This window comes from Danio rerio, chromosome 4 (genome assembly GCF_052040795.2).
Source record: "Danio rerio strain M-AB ecotype USA chromosome 4, GRCz13ab, whole genome shotgun sequence".
NCBI lineage: Eukaryota > Metazoa > Chordata > Actinopteri > Cypriniformes > Danionidae > Danio > Danio rerio.
Genome location: NC_141024.2, coordinates 51,755,420 through 51,776,589, shown reverse-complemented (window position 1 = coordinate 51,776,589; position 21,170 = coordinate 51,755,420). Strand labels below are relative to the sequence as shown.

The 21,170-nt window shown below is 38.3% G+C and overlaps 2 protein-coding genes and 2 non-coding genes across 6 annotated transcripts in view; 3 read left to right on the top strand and 1 right to left on the bottom strand.

Moving 5' to 3' along the window:
- Window positions 1-21,170, top strand: part of LOC137490940 (uncharacterized) — a 627,578-nt gene that overhangs the window by 327,198 nt on the left and 279,210 nt on the right. The window lies entirely within an intron of this gene.
- Window positions 10,257-14,120, bottom strand: LOC110438038 (uncharacterized). The gene is made up of 6 exons (XM_087247703.2): window positions 14,103-14,120; window positions 13,963-14,056; window positions 13,540-13,767; window positions 13,371-13,460; window positions 12,955-13,220; window positions 10,257-11,446 (listed from the first exon to the last, which is right to left on the bottom strand). The coding sequence occupies exons 1-6, from the start codon at window positions 14,118-14,120 to the stop codon at window positions 11,444-11,446; spliced, it is 699 nt and encodes a 232-aa protein (XP_087103829.1). The 3' UTR covers window positions 10,257-11,443.
- Window positions 16,907-16,988, top strand: trnas-gcu (transfer RNA serine (anticodon GCU)). The gene has a single exon. It is a non-coding gene; the product is annotated as a tRNA-Ser (tRNA).
- Window positions 17,548-17,629, top strand: trnas-gcu (transfer RNA serine (anticodon GCU)). Its single transcript has one exon. It is a non-coding gene; the product is annotated as a tRNA-Ser (tRNA).

Below are 21,170 nucleotides of genomic sequence, written 5' to 3'. Positions count from 1 at the left end.
AGAGGTCTGTGCGACGAGGGAGGGAACACTCCCAACTGTCTCCGCCCATCTACTACGAACATAAAAACCCATAATCAACAACTGTTCACCACAGTACTACAACATGTCTCAACAACTCTCTTCAGAATTTGGTATCTTCAAGCCTGAGGATATCAAAGCAATTCCTCCTGATGAAAACGCTTTGCCATGCTTTCCGAAATTCGGAACTTCTGCATTAGATCGCGACTTACCATGCTTTGAGCTATTCAAATCTTCTGAACCGGACAACGATGAAAAAAAACTGGTTGGATAAATTTTGCACCGAACTAGGATACCGTAACCTGACATACCTGACCAACAAGTACAAAAAAGATGACGATACAAAGTTTGACGTCACAGATGGATGTTTCTGCAGTTCCGGTTTCAAGATCATAAAAGCGCTGATCGCTGTGCTCATGCAACACATCATCAACGCTCAGCTGAAAAAGGAATGTGAGGGTTGTGCTATCGACCACCCCAGCCAGCTGCAACACTCCTGTCTGTTTGAACCCTCAGCATTCTACTTCGACTCTCACTTTGCAACACTCGTCAATAAACTGATCAAACCTGAGTTTCACACTGCTGTGTCACAGGCTATGCTGCGTGTTGGCTTAAAGTCACAACCTCAGACGATCCACGGAACAGCCCTGGGTATTCTACACGAATTGAGGAGCGAACCATTCATCGTTGCAAGACTGGAAGACATCAGAACCAAGATTCTGGACGACTCCTGTGAGAAAATCGTCAGTGACGCTGTCGATTTCTGGCACCGCAGTGGCTAGACCTCAAACCAGCTGAAAACACCACAATGGGGAACACATGTAAACCTAGCAAGATACTTGAAAACTTTTTATTAGAGTACTATAAAAATCAGTTAAATGGCCTTTTATGTAAAGTCATTAATGATTCCACGAATGATGATCGTTTATCACAATCCAAACGTGTGATGAATTTTAAAAAAGAAATGAATGTTATTAGAAGTATGAATAACTCATGGGACAATATGATTGATGTTTGTATTAATGCTAACGAACCATGTTCTATTATGATTAAAAGAGTTTTAGATGCTATGTCTGAAGTATCTGATCAGTTTGGAGTCGGTGATGTTCTCTGTATGTCTACCTATGTAACAGATGTATGCATTTCGTTGATTGCAAAAAATGATGATGATGATATATCTGAAATTGTTGAATCTATGGTCACTTACATTTTAGATAAAAACATGTCATCGTGTGTCCAATTTCTTTCTTACCTTGACCGTATGTAACCATTTTCTGATTGATGGCATGAATGTTTCCTCGCTTTAAATAAAAAAAGATTCGTACAAACAATGTTTTGCATTATTCTTTGACAACCATCGAAACAGGACCATGTCTGATATAATGAAGAAAGTTTATTACGACCCATCAAGCCCCGGTGCTTTAGGTGGTAAAAAACGTTTAAAAGATGCTGTGTTTAAGGAAACAGGAGTCCGTCTAAGCGATAAACAGGTATCGGGATGGTTGGCCGGGGAAGACGCTTACACTTTACATAAAACAGCACCCATAAAATACAAACGAAATAGAGTTGTGGTATATGGTATGGATACCCAATTTCAAGCCGATCTCGTTGATATGACGGCCTATTCTACGGAAAACGACGGTAATAAATTTATGCTAACTTGTATCGATGTATTCAGCAAGTATGCATGGAGTCGGGTGTTGAAGAATAAGAGTGGAGTCGAAGTTACTAAAGCGTTCGAGTCTATACTCGAAGAGGGTCGTGTCCCACGGAAATTACAGACTGATCAGGGAAAGGAATTTTTCAACAAACATTTTCAAGATCTTATGAAAAAATATGATATTAATCATTTTGCTACGGCTACTGATTTAAAGGCAAGCGTTGTGGAGCGATTTAATAGAACATTAAAAAGTAGAATGTGGCGATTTCTAACGGCCACTAATTCACGGCGTTACATCGATGTCTTACAAGACCTTATGACAGGATACAACAACAGTTATCACAAGACTATTAAGATGAGACCCATTGACGTCTGTAAAGAAAATGAAGCTACGGTGTTTCAAAACTCTTACGGTAACATAAAGATTCAGAAACCAGTGTTCAAATTTAAAGTCGGTGACGTGGTTAGGATTTCTAAAGTGAGAGGCCCCTTTGCCAAAGGTTACGAACAAAACTATACCGAAGAATTTTTTACCGTTTCTGAATGTATTCCACGCCAACCACCCGTCTACAAGCTCAAAGATTATGACGGAGATGTTATCGATGGAGTTTTTTATGAGCAAGAGATACAGAAAATATTTGTAAATAAAAACAAATCGTTCAAAGTGGAAAAGATTTTAGGCGAGAAAAAGCAAGGGAGGTCTACACTTGTTTTAGTGAAATGGTTAGGATGGCCATCGAAATTTAATAGCTATATCGACAAAAAAACCCTGGTAGACTTGCAAAAACCTTAAATTTCACATTTCCTTTCATGGCTATTTATTATTATACAAATCAAGCTATGGACAACAACGGGTTCTACGTTACGCTCCCGTGTAACGCTTCTTTATCCGTTTATCCAGAAAATCGTATATCTAGTTATAAGACTAATTTGTCTAAAACTATACACCTGAAAGGGGAATGGGAAGTAGCGCTCGCTGAAATTGAATATCCTAGAAGTTGGTATAATATTACAGACGTTGATGGTATCTTCAACCTAAACATGTACCCTGACCATGATAATGAAGAGAAGAAAAAAAAACTAGTAGCAAATGTACAATCAGATCTACATGGTTTCTATGTTTCCAGGCGATATCAAATACCCGGAGGATACTATAAGGATATACCGGCTGTGATCAAAATGATAAACGATGCAATCAAACCATCAGGGATATTGTTTTACGATGAATTAAAAAATAAAATTAATCTGGTTGCAAAACCTAACATTTTTATAGGTTTCTATGAGAAACTAGGAGCTATATTAGGAGTGAGACCTGAAGAGGGACTAGGTCAAACGGCCTACCATGAAAAAGCTGATTTTACCAGGACCGTCAGCACATATGCACCTCATCAAGCCGACATCAAAGGTGGATTCTACACATTATATGTCTACACCGATATCATCGACTACCAATCAGTCGGTGATTCATATGTACCACTTTTAAGATGCGTACATATAACCGGTGAAAACAACGATATCGTCAGTGTCAGATACGACAAACCGCATTACGCATCGGTCAACAAATCGATCATCACGGACATAAACGTAGAAATAAAAGACGATCAAAACCGAGAGGTAAGATTTGCGTACGGTAAAGTTATTGTGAAGCTACATTTTAGACCGGTGAAACAGACGTCTCTTTAAAAATGCCTTATTACAATACACATCAAGGTGAAATCAGCGATTATGTCAACTACTACCAAAATCAAGCTGGGGGAGGCCTCCCGGGCTATGCAGGCGGTGGTGTCATGTACGGATCAGGTCTGGGAGGGTTATTTAGAGGTCTGTTTAGAATGGCTGTACCATTGATAAAAAAAGGGTTCAACATCGCCAAGCCTCACTTGAAATCGGCTGCAAAAAACATAGCATCGGACGTAATTTCAAACGTGCTTTCAAGAAATCGTGACGAGAGACAACAAGACGGTTCAGGTCTTATGGTCATGGCCCGTAAGAGAATGTCTAAACCACCAGGGGTCAGGAGGCGTGGTCGTGCTATAAAGAAAAAGCCCACTGTCAAGAAAACTTCACTCACACGCAGGAAGCGTAAGAAGACTGTAAGACGGAATACCTTCGCTAAGAGAAACATAAACACCATTTTCTAACATGGCTCTACTCCATCGTATGTCCGGAGAGTGTATTAAGTCAGAGCTTGACTTATTTACAGTACCTTTAACACAGACGGCTATAGAAAAAAATACGTATGTTGAGGTACCTCCTCTATCAGCCATCTCGGATTCGTCACCTTTGGAGTTTTTTATAGCAGGCTCCGTTGAGGAATACATCGATCTAAATAACACATTGTTGCATCTGAGACTTAAAATCACAAAGCCTAATGGTGGTGAAATAGCAGATCCTGCAAAAGTCGGTTTAATCAATTACCCCGCCGCCACCATTTTCTCACAAGTCGACGTGAGTCTTGGAGATCGACTAATCTCTCAAAGCTCAAGCACCCACCCGTACCGATGTATCATCGAGAGTCTCATCAACTACGACAAAGACACGTTGGAATCAACATTCAGCGCCGGTCTCTTCTTCAAAGACACGGCTGGTCATATGGATGTCAAAGACCCCTTAGGCAATAATCAGGGTCTACTGAAAAGGTCAACATACACAAGCAGGAGTAAGATTGTTGATCTGATGGGGCCTATTCACAGCGATATTTTCTTTCAAGAAAAATTAATGCTCAATGGCGTCGATATAAAAATTCGTATGATCAGAGGTAAAGACGAGTTCTGTCTGATGAGGAGTGATGACGTAGCATATAAATTAAAAATTGTGTCTGCATCGCTATTTGTCAAGAAAGTATCAGTCGCACCGAACGTTCGACTGGCCCATGCTCAGGCTTTGCTATCCACCAACGCAAAGTACCCGATTGACAGGGTATGTCTGAAAAATTTCTCCATACCAGAAGGAGCACGAGTTTCAAATCAGGAAAATCTATTTTTGGGGACTTTACCGAAATCAATTGTCTTGGGGATGACCGATAACGATGCATTTACCGGTTCTTATGATAAAAACCCATTTGCGTTCAAACATTACGATTTGGAGTTCCTAGCCATCTACGTCGACGGACAACAAATTCCTGCTAAACCTCTACAGCCAAATTTTACAGACGGCTCAGTGGTACGAGAATTTTATCAACTTGTAACAGCTACCGGCAGACATCTTAAAAATCATGCACTGTCTATCAGCAGATCTGAATTTGCCAGGGGTTATTCTCTTTATGCATTCAACCTTACACCGGACGAAGACTGCGGTCAACACGTTTCTCTCATAAAGTCTGGAAATATCAGACTCGAAGCCCGTTTCAGACAGCCATTGCCAAATACCATAAACCTCATCATCTACTCAGTGTTTGACAGTATCATTGAGGTGTCTAACCGAAGACAGATTCTGGTTGATTACTATTAATCGGAAATGAACACCATTCAGCTAAACGCTATCATGGACAAAATTACATGTAACACCCATTTTCTCGGAACTCTGGCATCTGATCAACTACCTGAAAGACCGTTAACAAACTTACCATCGATGGTGATTATTAACACACACCCTTCAGAACTACCAGGGGAACACTGGCTAGCCGTTTATTTATCGGAAGATGGTGTCGGATGTTTCTTTGACAGTTTCGGTAACAAACCGGACAGTGATGGATTTCCAATAGCTATTAAAAACTTTTTAATGAGAAATAGTACAGTGACAAGATATTCTACAAAACGTGTCCAGGATTTTATGTCAAATGTGTGTGGTCAGCACTGTGTTTTTTTCTTGTATCATATGTCTATGGGTCGTGACTACAACTATGTGATGAATCTGTATAGTGAAAATTATGTTAAAAATGACAAAATGGTAGAACTTTTTGTGAAAAAACTAAAAGCTAATGTTTGCAGTGATAACATGTATTTGTGTAACCATTGTGTTCAGACCTGTATTTCTTCCATGATGTATAAATGAATTTAATGAGTAATAAAAAAAAAAACCTTACAATCATCATCTGTTTGTTGAATTTTATTTCAAGATAGTGATACACAAAACATAAAAAACATGAAACATGTTGACATTAAAAATGCATCCATCGACTCTTATCACGAGTAGGTGAAACAAACATGTCCTCTTCTAGTAGTTGTGTCCTTTGCTGATTTTTTCTCTTTTTACGCGTAGTTTTTTTAGTAGACAGAATCTCCTGATCATCGTCAATAGGGTTGTTTTTTAAACTAATAATCTTACTCCGAACTTGTTGGTTTGGTACAGTCGAAAAAGGTATGTTTAATTCTGCGCATGCTTGAAGAAACTCCGTCCATCCTTTAGGTCTTCGGTCATCTCGTACTTGTTGCGGAGCTGTAACGTTGTTTATTAAATCGAGCATGTGTGAACCAGGTATGGTTTTACCCTTAAACACAAACTCACCAGACTCGGACCAGGAGCTGAGATCTTTAGCTTTAGACATTTTGTCTAATATATACTTGCTGTTTTTCACACGTTTTGTCGGAACGTTCTTTAGAACTTCAGACGTCACATCATCTTTTGACTTGTCTTCAGCATGTGTTTCGTCAGAGTTAACTTTATGTTCGTCTTCAGGGTTTGGTAGCGATAGCGTTAAAACACTACTCTCACGATCGCCTAGTTTAACAATTGTTAAATATCTGGTTAAGATGTTTGAGTAAAGTTTAACTTTTTCACGTTGATCCAAATCAGTCCTGAGTAAAATATTTCTTATAGCCGTATCAAGATCATTCTCTACAACCTGTTGAATATTTTCACGAGCGCTTGTTGATTGTATTTTGTCCAGCTGATTCTGTGGTACGAGATACATTTTCTCTGCATACTCCATCCTTCAGCCCTGTCTAGAACCGATCAAACTTGAAATAAATGGTATAGCGACGCTTAGGAGCGGTAAAAGAAACCCGCCAGTCTGATTAAAGACCTTTTTCTTAGCCGCAATGTTGATTTTTTTATTAGCGAGGAATTTTATCGCAGCCCTCTTCTTTTTCAATTTTCTGTATTGTTGGTTGTTGATCGGTATAACTCCGTGTAGGATGTTGAGAGCGAGTTCGCAGAGAGCTAAAATGAGATCGTCAGATGCTGACTGGAGAATAAGTCGTCTTTGTTTAGCTGTAGATTTATGTAACATTTTTAATACAGGCAAATGTTTACATAGTCTCGCGGACATGGTTCGTTATCACGATCTTCTTTTTTTCTGGAGATAGACCACCTGACGATCTGAAAACAATCCTGTTCTGAGTCGAAATTGTTCAGGTGTTTTAGCTTTATAGTCGATCATGAGATACCCGAAAGGACTCTTGACGGCATCTTGATAACATTCCATAAAATATTTTGTGTTACCAGGATACATCTGACGCCCCAACACCGCTACTTGATTAGCATCACGGGGGTTTTTAAACAATATTAAATAATTTGTGTTCAAACTGATGGTTCTGCTGGATTTACCTTGAACAAACAAATTTTGCACGATAAGAATTGCAGAGAGATTACGATGATGAACGTATTGCGTGAAGACTTTTTCAATTTCGGAATTACCGCTTGCTTCTTTCATCATATCGTCGATAATCAACAAGTTTGTTTTATCACGGGGTAGTAGATGATCATCATTCAGACTCTGAGGTATACCTTCAATGAATTTAATGTCATACAATTTAAGCAATTCGTCATACAAAGGTTGCCAACAGTCATACAGGAAAACAACATTATCAATTTTTTTAGAAATCATATTTACAGCATTTTCCAATAGCATTTTTACAAAAAAGGACTTTCCAGAATTGGATGGTCCGCTTATGACACATGAAAACGGATGTTGAAGCCTGAAATCAAAATCAACCATTTCACGCATTCCTCTATACATTGAATTAAAAGCCATAAGGCAGAGTTGTGTAGTCGGGTAAAAGTCTTCGCTTGTTATACACCACCTTGAACTTTTTAACGACTGATTTGTTGTGGAGTGTGAGGTGTTTTTTATTCCTGACAATGTTGTCAGCTTGAGCTAAAATGTATCTAGAGTCATCGCCTGATGTAACATACCCATCAACCAGACCAATCAATGTGTCTAATCTTATCGTTTGGGAATTTTTAGCATTCAGAGTTATACCCTTAGCTTTCATACAGACTTTACCGGAAGCGGTACGGTAACCATAGGACTTTGGTCCGCTGGAACAAAACTCGGTAATATAATCACCATCGCCTATTTCATCTGTCAAGTCGCCCAAATAATCACCCAGAGGTGGCATCCAGTCACCGGCCTTGGATACAAAAATAACACTATCTGTGTCAGAGTATAATAAACGATCGCCAAGTTTATCCATCAATTTGTACAATTCTAACCTCGCCCACGAAGTTGTGTACGCTCCTACGAATACGTTAATGTCACGAATAATGTGATGACTATCTTCGGTAGGGTGAAATTGGACTAACGCTACATCATCTGAGATGAAAGTAAAATATTTCAATGCATCAGTTTTACCGAAAACAATCGTGGTGAATTCTTCAGGGTCTCGTACAAGTTGCGTAACAGAATGCTGAGACTCCATCGCGAAACGTCCCCAAACGGCATTTAAAATTAGCTTGTTTATAGCCCTTTGGGCCGGGTTATGAGTGATCTGTGAAGGGTCAAGTTGAATCCCCTCTCTCTCATAGTATTTGCGAATGTATGTCTCTTTTTCAGAATCAGTGGTAACATTTGAAGGGTATCCGGATGCTTGTTGTTTTAAACGTAAAAACGTTTTAACGTATTCGCTAAACAACTTGTCTGACCTTTCAGGAAAATGCCAAACTTCGTCGACTTTGACCACGACATACCCTTTCTCAATCGCTTTTAAAAGTTCAACACTGACCCAACACCCACTAAGTGCCCTCTCATCATCCGTATGATTACATCTTGATGTTTGGTTTTCAGCGTGTGCGCATGTTCTGCATAACGGGAACATGAGTTTACCGCTGCATCTGTAAGGGAGGACCGGATGTAGTAATTTTCGGGGCGGATACACAGTTGCCTTAATAAGACCGTAATAATTTTCGATCGGCTGAAAGTCGTTGAAAATTATTTCGGGATGACCTATTGGATACGTCTTTGTACTCATAATAAAGGGATAGAGCGACGTAAAATCCAAATAAGAAATGGTCTCCCCCTCCCCCACTTTGTGATACAACTTATAAGCATTGGTACGACCTCCGAAAAGCGCATCTCTGGGTTTCAGTCTTTCAGGCGCCGAATAAGTGCTCATAAATTCTATCACTGAAGGGTCTGTTTGTTTCATTTTAGACCATTCGCATTCCCAGATAATCTCTACTTTCAAGCCATAAGCGTTTTGTAGAATTTCAATTTTTTCGTCAACTTGACGTCTGAGAACACCAAAGGGTACACCCGACATGGGGTGGAGTTTGTGAGGCTCATAACGGCATTGGTGAGCGTGAAATAGACACCCCAAAAAATCAAGGCCATACCTTGAATCGCCCTGTTCGTAGTAGCCGTCTAAAAAGTATTTACCAATTTGCATTTCACCATGATTCAGAGCATGATGAATGTCAACGTTTCTAGTCTTTTTTAAATACTCCAACCATTCAATCGAGACACTCGAGAATGTCTTATTTTGCCGAATGTAGGCATTTTCATGGGTTAGAGCAATAGTGTGGTCTTTCAGATAGTGTGTCTTGAAAATTCCCATACAACAACTAGGAAGAGTTGTGTAACTAAATGGATCGATTTGTGTACACTCTATGAACGATTCTCTGTATGTCATGCATGCTTCACGGAGCAAGACAACATCATTTACACCATATTGGCACAACTGTTCCTTGAAGTCGAAAACCTCCCCTGTAGTAGTAGCGTACCACGCATCGAACTTTGCCTGATCTTTTTCCGATAGGTTTTCGTAACCATAATACTTTTTGTCAGGATAAGGTCCTATGTAGTTCTCATTTTCTAATCTATTGAAATGATGCGGAAAGTAGCCTTTTTCTGTTGTGGTGAGATTTAATGCTGCCGGCATCTTAGACAGAGCCATCGGTATGAAGGATATGCTATCTATGTAGCGTTGCTTAAATGAAACATCGAACATGAAGATTAATTTACAACCTTTCATGATGATGTTCATTTGAAGACCTGCTTTACAAAAATATTCAAGAATTAGAAAGGAGTCAAATCCGGATGCGTTATGAGCTATGAAACAATAGCCTTCGTATTTGGGATTTCTGAAATAATCGATCATTTTTTTCACACACTCAGACCCCCCGGCTACAAATCTTTCACCAGAAAATGTTATTGCGCAGACAAAATTTGCTACGTGTCTCCCATTTTCATAACGAGTCTCGAAATCGTAAAAGATGTATTTATTCTGAGGGTCCTTGAGTGGTACTGTCTTAATGAAACACTCGTGTTCTCCACCAGGGACAAGATCTTCACGACATGCACCACAGCGGTTTGGTGCACATATGTGTTTAGACTTTTTCTTTTCGTACCGTCTATTGCATTTCCTACAGTATTTTATAACGTCGCAAGGTACTTTTTCTCCTTGAAGCACAGGTTTCTTATGAGCTTGGTAGCAGTAAGACGATTTGCAGTAGCGTAAACAATCGGTACAATGAATGATTTTTTTAGGTTGCTTGTAACATTCGCTGTCGAAGCAGACGTTACAGACGTGTTTACATTGGTGTAGCCTAAGGTCATCAAACCCTTTATAGCAGAATTCACATACATAGGAAGCACCTATGAATGATTTCAGATTGAGAATCATGTAGTAATGTTCGTCTTGTAAATAAAGGTACACCGTTTTGTCGTGAGGCTCGTTGTTATTTACGTATGTTTGTAACACACCGGTGTTTGTCCTATAAAAAACAACAATTTTGATGTCTAGCATGTTTTCAAATTTTGCTATGTCGTGAAAACCGACCTTGTCTTGGATAGCAAGACCCACTTTATTGTGTATGATTGATGCACGGTTTTCTAATTCACACTCTGGTAATTGAGGGTCTATAAAATGAGCTATACAGATAGAGAAACATAATTTGTTTGAAATATTTGTAGGTATAAACAAGCTCGTCTTTTTTCTTTTGATTACCTGATCAAACGCCAAATCCGTAAGTTTACGGCGACCTCCTCCTAGTCTGTTCATTACAACCTCTGCTTCAATCTCAACAGTTTCATTAGCTGATATCCGATCATCGCTCTGCAAAATTTTTGCAATTTGATCTGTAAAAAGATTAACGTCGTAATTATTAGCCTGTGTTAAAACTGCATTTACATCCGATTTCAGGGTCGGTGTTCGAAGGCATAAATTGATGACGCTACCATCACCGCCAATCTGTCTAGCGAATGACACAATGTCATCCATGGTATCGTGTAAACGTATGTGGTACGATGCTAAATCCTGAGATCTTATTTCATTCATATTCAATGTCCTACGCAACGATACACTATTGAAACGAGGCCTTGGTAAAACATGATATTCGTTTACATTACCGCCATCTCTCAACAATGTTTCAATGTCTATCTGTCTTGTTGGCCTATGCCTTAAAGGCTCCGCAACATTTGAGGTTGATGGTTGTTCATCATCGACATTTGACTGGTGTGTTGATTCAATATCAGTCCTACCGTGTGTTGCATGGCTAGTTGAATGACTGTCGTCGTCATCATCATCATCAAAACCATCATCTGTCAGTTGGCTGTTAACAGTAGCAGAAGCACTAGTTTCCTGAGTGACTGCACCACCGCTCTGTTCACTGTTTAAAAAAGATTCAACATCTTCAGGCAAATTTAAATTCAATTCCTGTTCTATATACATTTCCAAATCATCCAGATTTGTAATTTGTGAAATAGGAATATTGTTAAATGTTATGTCTCTAGAATTTGGATACATATCTATCATATACTGAAGAGATGAAAATATATCTTCATCTCTGTCTGCATCCATTTCGACACCTCTTTGCAGTCTAACAGATAGAGTTTGGTCTGGTTGAATATTGTATGTATCATCTGTACGATTTTCATCATCCATTGTAATTTTTGATTTATTTTATTATTATTTTACAAATATTTTTGCTAATGTTTATTTTATTTCAGACTTTTATGTTTAAATTAGTTTTATTGGTTATTTTAGAATTATTTTGTTTTGTTATTAGATTTATTTTATTGTTTAACTTTTTTCTTCTGTATTTTATTTATTGTTTTATTTACATTTATCGTTTATTTGATTGCTTAAGTTTTCATTTTATCTATTTTATTTATATTTGTTGTTTATTTTAGGATTAATATTTACTGTGTTTATACAATTCAATCTTTATTTATACATATTTAACCATGTTATTAGAATTGGATGTGTGTCAATAATAGTAATACAATTATGAAGTAATGTATATGATTAGCTAGAATAAAACACAATGAAATATTTTATTACATCAATTTTAAAAGTTCAAACACTAAGTTCACAATAAAAACAAAGTCCAAGGAATACAAATTTAATATAGATCAACAGTAAAAGTTAAAACACTAAACAGCTGAGTCAATTTAAAGTTCATCAAAATGTTAAACTGAATTAAAATACATCGGTATTACATCAAATTTAAACTCATACACTAAACAAATGAGTAAGTTCACAATAAAACAGTCACAATTGAATAAACATTTAATATAGATCAACAGTTAAACATTTAAGACAATTTGGAGTACATCAAAATGTTAGCAGAATAAAACTTGAAAATGATTTTGTATTACATCAAATGTTAAAACACTATCAGTTAAATCAATTTAAAGTACATCAAAATGTAAAGTTGAATCAAAATACATTTGCATTACATCAATTTTAAAAGCTCAAACACTAAACAAATGACTAAGTTCGTAATAAAAAGAAAGCCAAAGGAGTACAAATTGAATATAGAGCAACATCTAAAGTTAAAACACTAAACAACTAAAGTCGATTAAAATTAGAAACGTAAGACAAGTATAGCATTTATCAGAGTATAAAATATGGACTTTTAAGTAGTACAATGATGAACGATCGTACAGATGATGAGAATATTTCTTTTAGGAATTATTCATCCATCAATGAATGCCTAATAAAAATGAGTAGTTTCGTTATTAACCGATGCCCCTGTTCACTTTTACCCATCAATTGTTGAAGCTCCCCAATTTTTTCATCCATACGTCGCTGTTGCTCAGACAAGAAATCCTTGACATTTTCTATCGCACGCTGCTGCTGACCAATAGAATCCGATAGAGCATTAATTTTTACCTCATATCTGTCCAGATATTCACGAATCAGACAATAAGCAGGCGACTCGTAAAAGTCTTTGATATTGCTGTGTTTGCTGACGCTACCGGGCTCCTGATTCTGCTGTGGGCGCTGGGGTCTTTCGGCGTCTTCCGGGTCTTCTTCTTCTTCTTCTTCTTCTTCTTCTTCTTCTACGGGTGCTTGAAAGGGATAAATCGGCTGATGTGCACCTCCCTGAGTTGATTCATGATGACCGCTGTTGAAAGCATCTTGTTCACACCATGGATCTGTAATAAAAAGAAATCAAAATATTGTTTAGTATTGACTAATAAATATATAAATAATACTTAACAATAAAATAATATTCATTTGTTTTCATTCAACAGTAATTATGTTTATTATATTGTCATAATCAATTAAATAAATGGATCACTAACCTTCAGATAAATTAAAATTAATAGCAGAAGGATTTGGTTCTGATGGACTGGTATAAGGACTTAGTGGGCTAGCAAGAGGTGTCCATGGATCTGTGTGTGAAAATATGAAAATCATAACGTTACGGCTGTTATTAAGTGTTGAAACAAACAAACAAAAATATGTTATTACCTGATTCTACGTCTTCATCATCATCCTCATCGTCCTCGTATTCTTCTTGCACATGAGTTTCAGAATTTTTTTGCCTTTTATTTACATATGGTGTGTAAACAATTCTTGGTCTCTTAGGGGCAGAAGTCCCCGACGCTGCATCAAACTTTTCTTCTCGCAATGATTCTTGTTGCACCGCAATCTTTTTTTCTTCTTCTTCCACCGTCAAGTCGATAACTTCAATTCTCGCTAAAATAGGTGAATGACAAAAATAAATAAATGCAAGTTATTACTCATTCTTACATTAAACAATGGTGATCTCACATCCGTCAGTGCTGTGGCATATGCTTAGCGCATTCGACCGGTGATCGAGCCTTCTCGCAACAGGAGGTTCGAATCCACCATACATCAAGAAGTTTAATTTATTTTAAATAAAAAGCATACCTTTTTCCGTTTGATTATCAAACGTGTGAGCCGAAGAGGCTATAAGAAAAAGAGAAACGTAAGTAACAATAACGAATAAATAAAAAACTATTGTCTAAATATATTCAAAACAATAAATATAATTATGTAATAATACTTACAAATAGGATTGATGGCATCAAAGGCGTCACTTTCGGAAGAATTTATTTCTGTAAGACATAAGCTGTAAGAATGAAAATATACCAAACACTGATTAATGAGGTAGTATACAAACCGCTAACCAGATGAATAATATATTAATTTCTACTCACGCAATTCCATATCTTGTTCAGAAGTGGCAGAGTTGACCCTCTTCAGAAGTTCCAGACGTTATAACAGTGTAACTGAGGATTCAAGTTTACTGTGAAAAAGCTCTGTAAAGGGGCCCTTTTTATGTCAAATGTCAAGAGGCGTTGTCTAACGGTCAACATTTTTCCTTATCACCTAACAAAATATAGTATTTAGTGGGAGACACCCAACATATACAATCAGATATACATATTCTACAGTTGATACAAATCTATCTTTTACAAACAGTTGATGGGTGTTGTCTAACGTTTTCCTTATCACATACAGTCAGTATGTTCATACCACCATGGAGACAACATCATATGGGTAAGTGATGCATTTAGTATAATTTATTAAATATATTATAATATAATAATTAAATAATGAATTTAATAACAGTAATTTAATTACCGTTATTATTATAATATTAATTTTATTTCAGATTGATTAGAATTTAATTACCAATATTTTCATTACCTGGAAATAACCTATTATTTTATATTAAAACGATAAAAATCTAATTACCGGATCTATTATTTTATATTAAACCGATAAAAATCTAATTACCGGAATCAATAATTTAATTAGTCTGATAAAAATCTAATTACCGGAATTATTATTTTATATTAAACTGATAAGAATCTAATTACCGGAACTATAAAGTTTATATAAAAGGGGCGGGGCTTAGACCGGAAGTCCCGCCTTAGGGGCGGGGCTACAATCCATCAAACTTTTTGACAGGTGGTACCCTATAAATCTCTCTGACAGTGCTTGTATTTGTAGCTTGAAAGCGGTCAAGCTTTTTGTTGATAGTTTCACTTTTATTTAAAACTTTAGGATTTATGCAGCTGCGTTTGTCCAAGACAAAACAAAACACTGAACTACAGGGGGGAAAAACATTGTCGCTAGCATCCGTTGACCAACTACACATTTGACTACATTACAAATTCTGTTAATGGATAGTTGTGAACTACTTCGATAAAGGAACGTTTTCGTACGTCAGAAGTTTGGGCATCTTGCTAGATACTGATATACTTGAAACAAAAGACTAGGGTGTTGTACTAAAATTTTACGCACGCACGCTTGTCACACAGCTTGCAGGTAAACTCACAGCATGTATTGTACATTCATAATCCATTCCCCCACCTTTTAAAATCACTCTCATAAACGGTCAAACTATAGTAAATTATTCGACGTAAATCTCAAAATACATGCAATTTAAAACACATTAATATTTAAAAACAAGTATGACATGTTTTACATAGATACTGTACTGAATGTACTGAAGCTTAACAAGTTAAGCAAATTTCAACAAACGTTATATCATGTAAACGAAATAAACACCCTTTGATAAATCTCAAGCCACTTTTTTTATCGAGGAGCTGGCCTGTTCCTGTTGCCCTCATCTGATGGCCAAACTCCTGTGCTGGCAAACTTTTTCAGACGTGAAATCCAGTCAGCGTCTGACATGGCTTTGTGGAATTTTTCAGACATTTTTTCTCCTATAAATTAAACGGTTTTAGATTTAAGTATCCAAATTTGAAATACAAAACACTAAAACATTAATACGTGCAATTATGTAGATTTTCTTATCTTTTTTAAGAAATCACTATCAGAAAAAAAATCCTGAACTTTTTTGACCTCTGACCCGCCTCCAGATGACCCTGTTATTTCTTCGTGTACCTTCGGCTCAGTTCGGAAAATTGATTGACATCTGACTAACCTGTTTGACTGCACACCTAGCGGTGAATCTTGGAACGGTTCCTTCCCCAGCTTTAACATTGCCATGACTCTGATTGGTCAAATGTTGAAAATGTTGAGAACTACGGTCCGCGATTGGCTGCAAATGTTGAGACGCTGCAACGTGATTGGCTACAATGTTGGACCCAATCGCTCCGATTGGCTCTTATCTTCAACATTTGTGAAATATTGATGGACAATCCTTCAGCAGCTGGCATTGCTAATCCATTGTGCTCTTTAAATCCCATCCTCGTCGCTATATGTCCTGGCATTCGAGAGAGCCTGGTGCTTCTGTGGAACTTGTTTTACTCTCACTCTTTTAGCGTTTTGAAGGATGTTGTTGCAAAATTTTATTACAAAGTGGCCAAGTCAATCGAATCCCATCCTTGTCGTTCAAATGCTTTGGCGTTTGAAAGAGGCCGATGCTTTTGTGAAAGGTGTTTTACTCGCACTCTCTTAGCGGTTTGAAGGATGTTGTTGCAAAATTTTATGTCACCTTTATAAAAAAAAGAGCTGCAAATACAAACATATATGCCATAGTCCAGCCCCCATCATGAAAGTGAGTACATACATGACGAGGTGGAAGAGTCCATCGAATCCCATCCTTGTCGCTCAAATGCTCTGGCATTTGAAAGAGGCCGGTGCTTCCGTGGAAGGTGTTTTACTCGCACACTCTTATCGTTTTGAAGGATGTTGTTGCAAAATTTAACGTCATCTTTACCGAAAATAGCATACATGACGGGGTGGCCGAGTCCATCGAATCCCATTTTTGTCGTTCATTTACTCTGTCGTTCATACGGCAAAACTGAAAGTCATCTTACCGAAAATAGTTGCAGAAACAAACATTTACAATTATGTGCCACTGTCCGGCCTCCACCAGAGAAGAAAGAAAATACATGATGAGGTGGCCGAGTGGTTAAGGCGATGGACTGCTAATCCATTGTGCTCTGCACGCGTGGGTTTGAATCCCATCCTCGTCGTTCATATGTTCTGGCATTCGAGAGATTTTATGGTGTTTCTGTAGAAGTACTTTCACTCTCACTCTTTTAGTGTTTTGAAGGATGTTGTTGCAAAATTTTAAGTCATCTTTATCGAAAATAGCTGCAAATACAAACATATATGCCATAGTCCAGCCCCCAACAGGAAAGTGAGTACATACATGACGAGGTGGAAGGGTCCATCGAATCCCATCCTTGTCGTTCAAAAGCTCGGGCGTTTGAAAGAGGCCGGTGCTTCCGTGGAAGGTGTTTTACTCGCACGCTCTTATCGTTTTGAAGGATATTGTTGCAAAATTTACCGTCATCTTTACCGAAAACAGCAGCCAATATATACAGAAATGGCGTAGTCCAGCCCCCAACAGGAAAGTGAGTACATACATGACGGGGTGGCCGAGTCTATCGAATCCCATTTTTGTCGTTGATTTGCTCTGTCGATCATACGGCAAAATTGAAAGTCACCTTACCGAAAATAGTTGCAGAAACATACATATACACATATGTGCCACAGTCCGGCCTCCACAAGAGAAGATGTAAAGTACGTGACGTGGTGGCCGAGTGGTTAAGGCGATGGACTGCTAATCCATTGTGCTCTGCACGCGTGGGTTCGAATCCCATCCTCGTCGCTTGTATGTTCTGGTGTTTGAGAGATTATGGTGTTTCTGCAGAAGTTCTCTCGCTCTTTCAGCGTTTTGAAGGATGTTGTTGCAAAATTTTATGTCCACTTTATCGAAAATAGCTGCAAATACAAACATATGCCATAGTCCAGCCCCCACCATAAAAGTGAGTACATACATGACGAGGTGGAAGAGTCCATCGAATCCCATCCTTGTCGTTCAAAAGCTCTGGCGTTTCAAAGAGGTCGGTGCTTCCGTGGAAGGTGTTTTACTCTCACGCTCTTATCGTTTTGAAGGATGTTGTTGCAAAATATAACGTCATCTTTACCGAAAATAGCAGCAAATACATACAGAAATGCCGTAGTCCAGCCCCCAACAGGAAAGTGAGTACATACATGATGGGGTGGCCGAGTCCATCGAATCCCATTTTTACGTTCATTTGCTCTGTCGTTCATACGGCAAAATTGAAAGTCATCTTACCGAAAATAGTTGCAGAAACATACATATATGTAGTGATAATTGGATTTATCAAATATTAAAATTTGTGTCTCTTTTGACCAGGTCAGGTCACCTTCCTCACACCTCAGAGAGTGAATGTCAGCCATGGGGGGCCTCTTTTGTGTCCCATTTGTGTCTCTTTTGTGACATGCAAGTTTACTGATCCATGTGTATCTCTGAGTTTGAGACAATGTCAAAAGTTGATTGGATCAAGAAGCAAGTCCTGGGCTCTTAACACCTTTGTCTTTCAGATAAACAAAAGACAGATGGTTACTGTCTCAACTGCCACTTTCTGATGAGCTTAAGAAAAGGGTCAGAGTTTAGTGTTAACTCTGCAGCATTTGTTTATATTGGAAATTAATTTCCACAAGTTCCTGGCTTTACCGCTGATCACTACATCCCCCCTCCTTGTTCGAATCGAGGACTGAAGTCGTTGGTCTGGACAATGGAATAAAGTAAAACAGGAACAAAACATACCACTTAACTTTCCCTTTTGACCATTGGCATAGCAGTAATATGACTGAATTTCCAAATAATTTAAGAACTATTTGAAGAGTTTATGTGGAAATGGAAATTTTATGCAAAGGGATTAACAGTTACATGACAATAAGTTTTAAAAGTAAATACTGAAAAATGTTTGTCTGAAACGAAAGCATCTTTAGCAAGAAACCAAATTTGATAATGACATAATATGGTGTTGGACTGTCAAGGATGTACACTGCGTGCACTTGCATATTATGCATAGTTCCTTTCCTTGCCCGACTGACCGATTCCCCAAACAAGTTCACTTGGTACCAAATATGACAGGATGTAATGTCTTGCCATTTTATCAGGAGCGAAGCTCAATTTGGCATTAAGTAAAATTTGCATTATTTTACAGACTAACTAATGGGTCAAGTCACATTCTATATGACATCCATTATCTTAATTACCCTGCTAATGGTATGGTAAGGTCTGTATTTTAATCAACAGCAAATGTTTAAAATGTGAAGGTTCTGCCTGCTTCTGCAGCTGTACTACAGGTTCAATCAACTTATTCTTCTCTTTGGAAGGATGTCCTATAAGGAAAGATTGCAAGGCTGAAACTAGCAACAATTTTACAACATTGGCTGTGATTTGCAATATTTTACATAAGGTGCCAAGTAACTAGTTTATGAGTGGTCTTGTCTGTTGGTTTGACCATCTAGAGGATTGTCAAAGGCATGAAGAAAAAATATCAGTTTGCATGTACAATTAGAGACTGATTGGAATATTTCAACTGAGACAAAGAATTATGACTCCTTTCCTGAATTAAAGGAATGTGATGACAGGGGCAATTAAAAGTCTGCTGACTTTGAAGGCCCTGTTCGTTTTAAGCTACCCCCCCCCCCCCCCCCCCCCCCATGGCTGACATTCACTCTCTGAGGTGTGAGGAAGGTGACCTGACCTGGTCAAGCAGAGGTAACCTGGTCTCTGTCTGTGGAGCTATGCTCCTCAGAATTAAGGCTTTTGAGGTGCTCTTGAAGCATGTTATGCATTTTTGATAATAAATCATCATCATGCCTACTTTCAAAACCTCTGGACTGCCTAATTCCATTACCCATATTCCAGTTGTTTCCTGGATCATCTCTCTTTCTTTTCTGTCTACTCTCCCTTCTGTCCTTATGCTGCCTTTTCTCTCCAGCAGAGGGCTTTTTGGCATTCTTGTCGAAGGACTTTGATTGGGGGAAGAATTTGTATTTGCTAGGAATCCTGTTTTGGTCAGGTTCTGACACTACATCCAAATGTGCGGGAAACTTTTTGTTCTTTCTGTCCTGTCCAGGTTCAGAAATGTAAGCATATTCTTTGTTCTTTCTATCTGCATTTACCTTCCCACTATCCCAAGCTCGTATTGCAAGTTGCCTCAACTCACTTGCCCAAATCTTTTCAATGTTGAAAAGTGCGAGCTGTTGTCTAACTGTGGGGTAAAGGTTAGCAACAAACAGGTGCTTGAACAAAGGGTCTTCCTCCGCATCAGGATAATCTTTACCAGCAAAATACATCTCTCTTAAACGCTCATAGTACTCTCTAGGAGACTCATGGCGGCCTTGCTTGATTTTAAAAGCTGACAGACGAGAGGTATAGGGGTTTTCATGTAGAGTAAATTCTGCTGCAAGGGCTTTGCACAATTCATTGAAATCATTGGAAATTGCTGGACTCTGCCTGTCAATAAAACTATGCACAGCTTGTGTTGTTGTCGTCCTCAAAATGAAAAGTTTATCTGACATAGTAATGTCAGGGAGGTATGACAAGGCAAAATGGACATCTTTAAGGTACAGCTCAATGCTGTTTCCTGGTGATTCAGGATTAAACACTTCAATGTCACATGCCAGTTCCTTAAGTAATGACAAATGATCGCTGGGATGTGGCATACTTGGAGACTTAGGTTGAGATAGGACAGTATTATGAGAGTTGGATGCAACTTCATAGTTACTAAATGGGTCAGCACTTGGGCTTAGACCACTACGGGCTCTGACATTATCACTACCTTGATAACGCTTTCTGTTTTCAAAGCTACACAACAGGGGTTCCCTACCTGCTGAATCAAGGGAGCGGGGGTGCTCGGTTTGGGATTCAGGGTGCTTGGGGGAAAAACGTCTGGCTCCCTCAAATTCACTAATCTGGTCCACAATCCAATCCATTTCTCTTATCCAATCTTCCTTGTCCATTTCTTGCTTCTCTCTCAGCTCAGAAATGTCACGCAATGCTGATCTTACTTCAGCTTTGGTCCTAGTTTCTCTAGACCTCAGAGAATTTAACTCCTCTGTTTGTGCTGAAAAGTCAGTTTGGGTCTGGACAAGCTCTGTTTGCAGAGCGGCCATGTCAGTTTTCACACCTTCAAGCTGTTCTTCCTGACTCTCAGTTATAGCATGTAGGCTTTTTGTCTCTGAAGACAATCTACATATCTCAGCTTTTAGCTTCAAATTATCCCTACGCAAATCAGCCAGTTCGTTTTTGAGCTCCTCAAACTTCAAATACAAAACTTTGTTCTGATCTTGGGGGAGGGAAATATCCTGATTTGGTTGTACAGGTA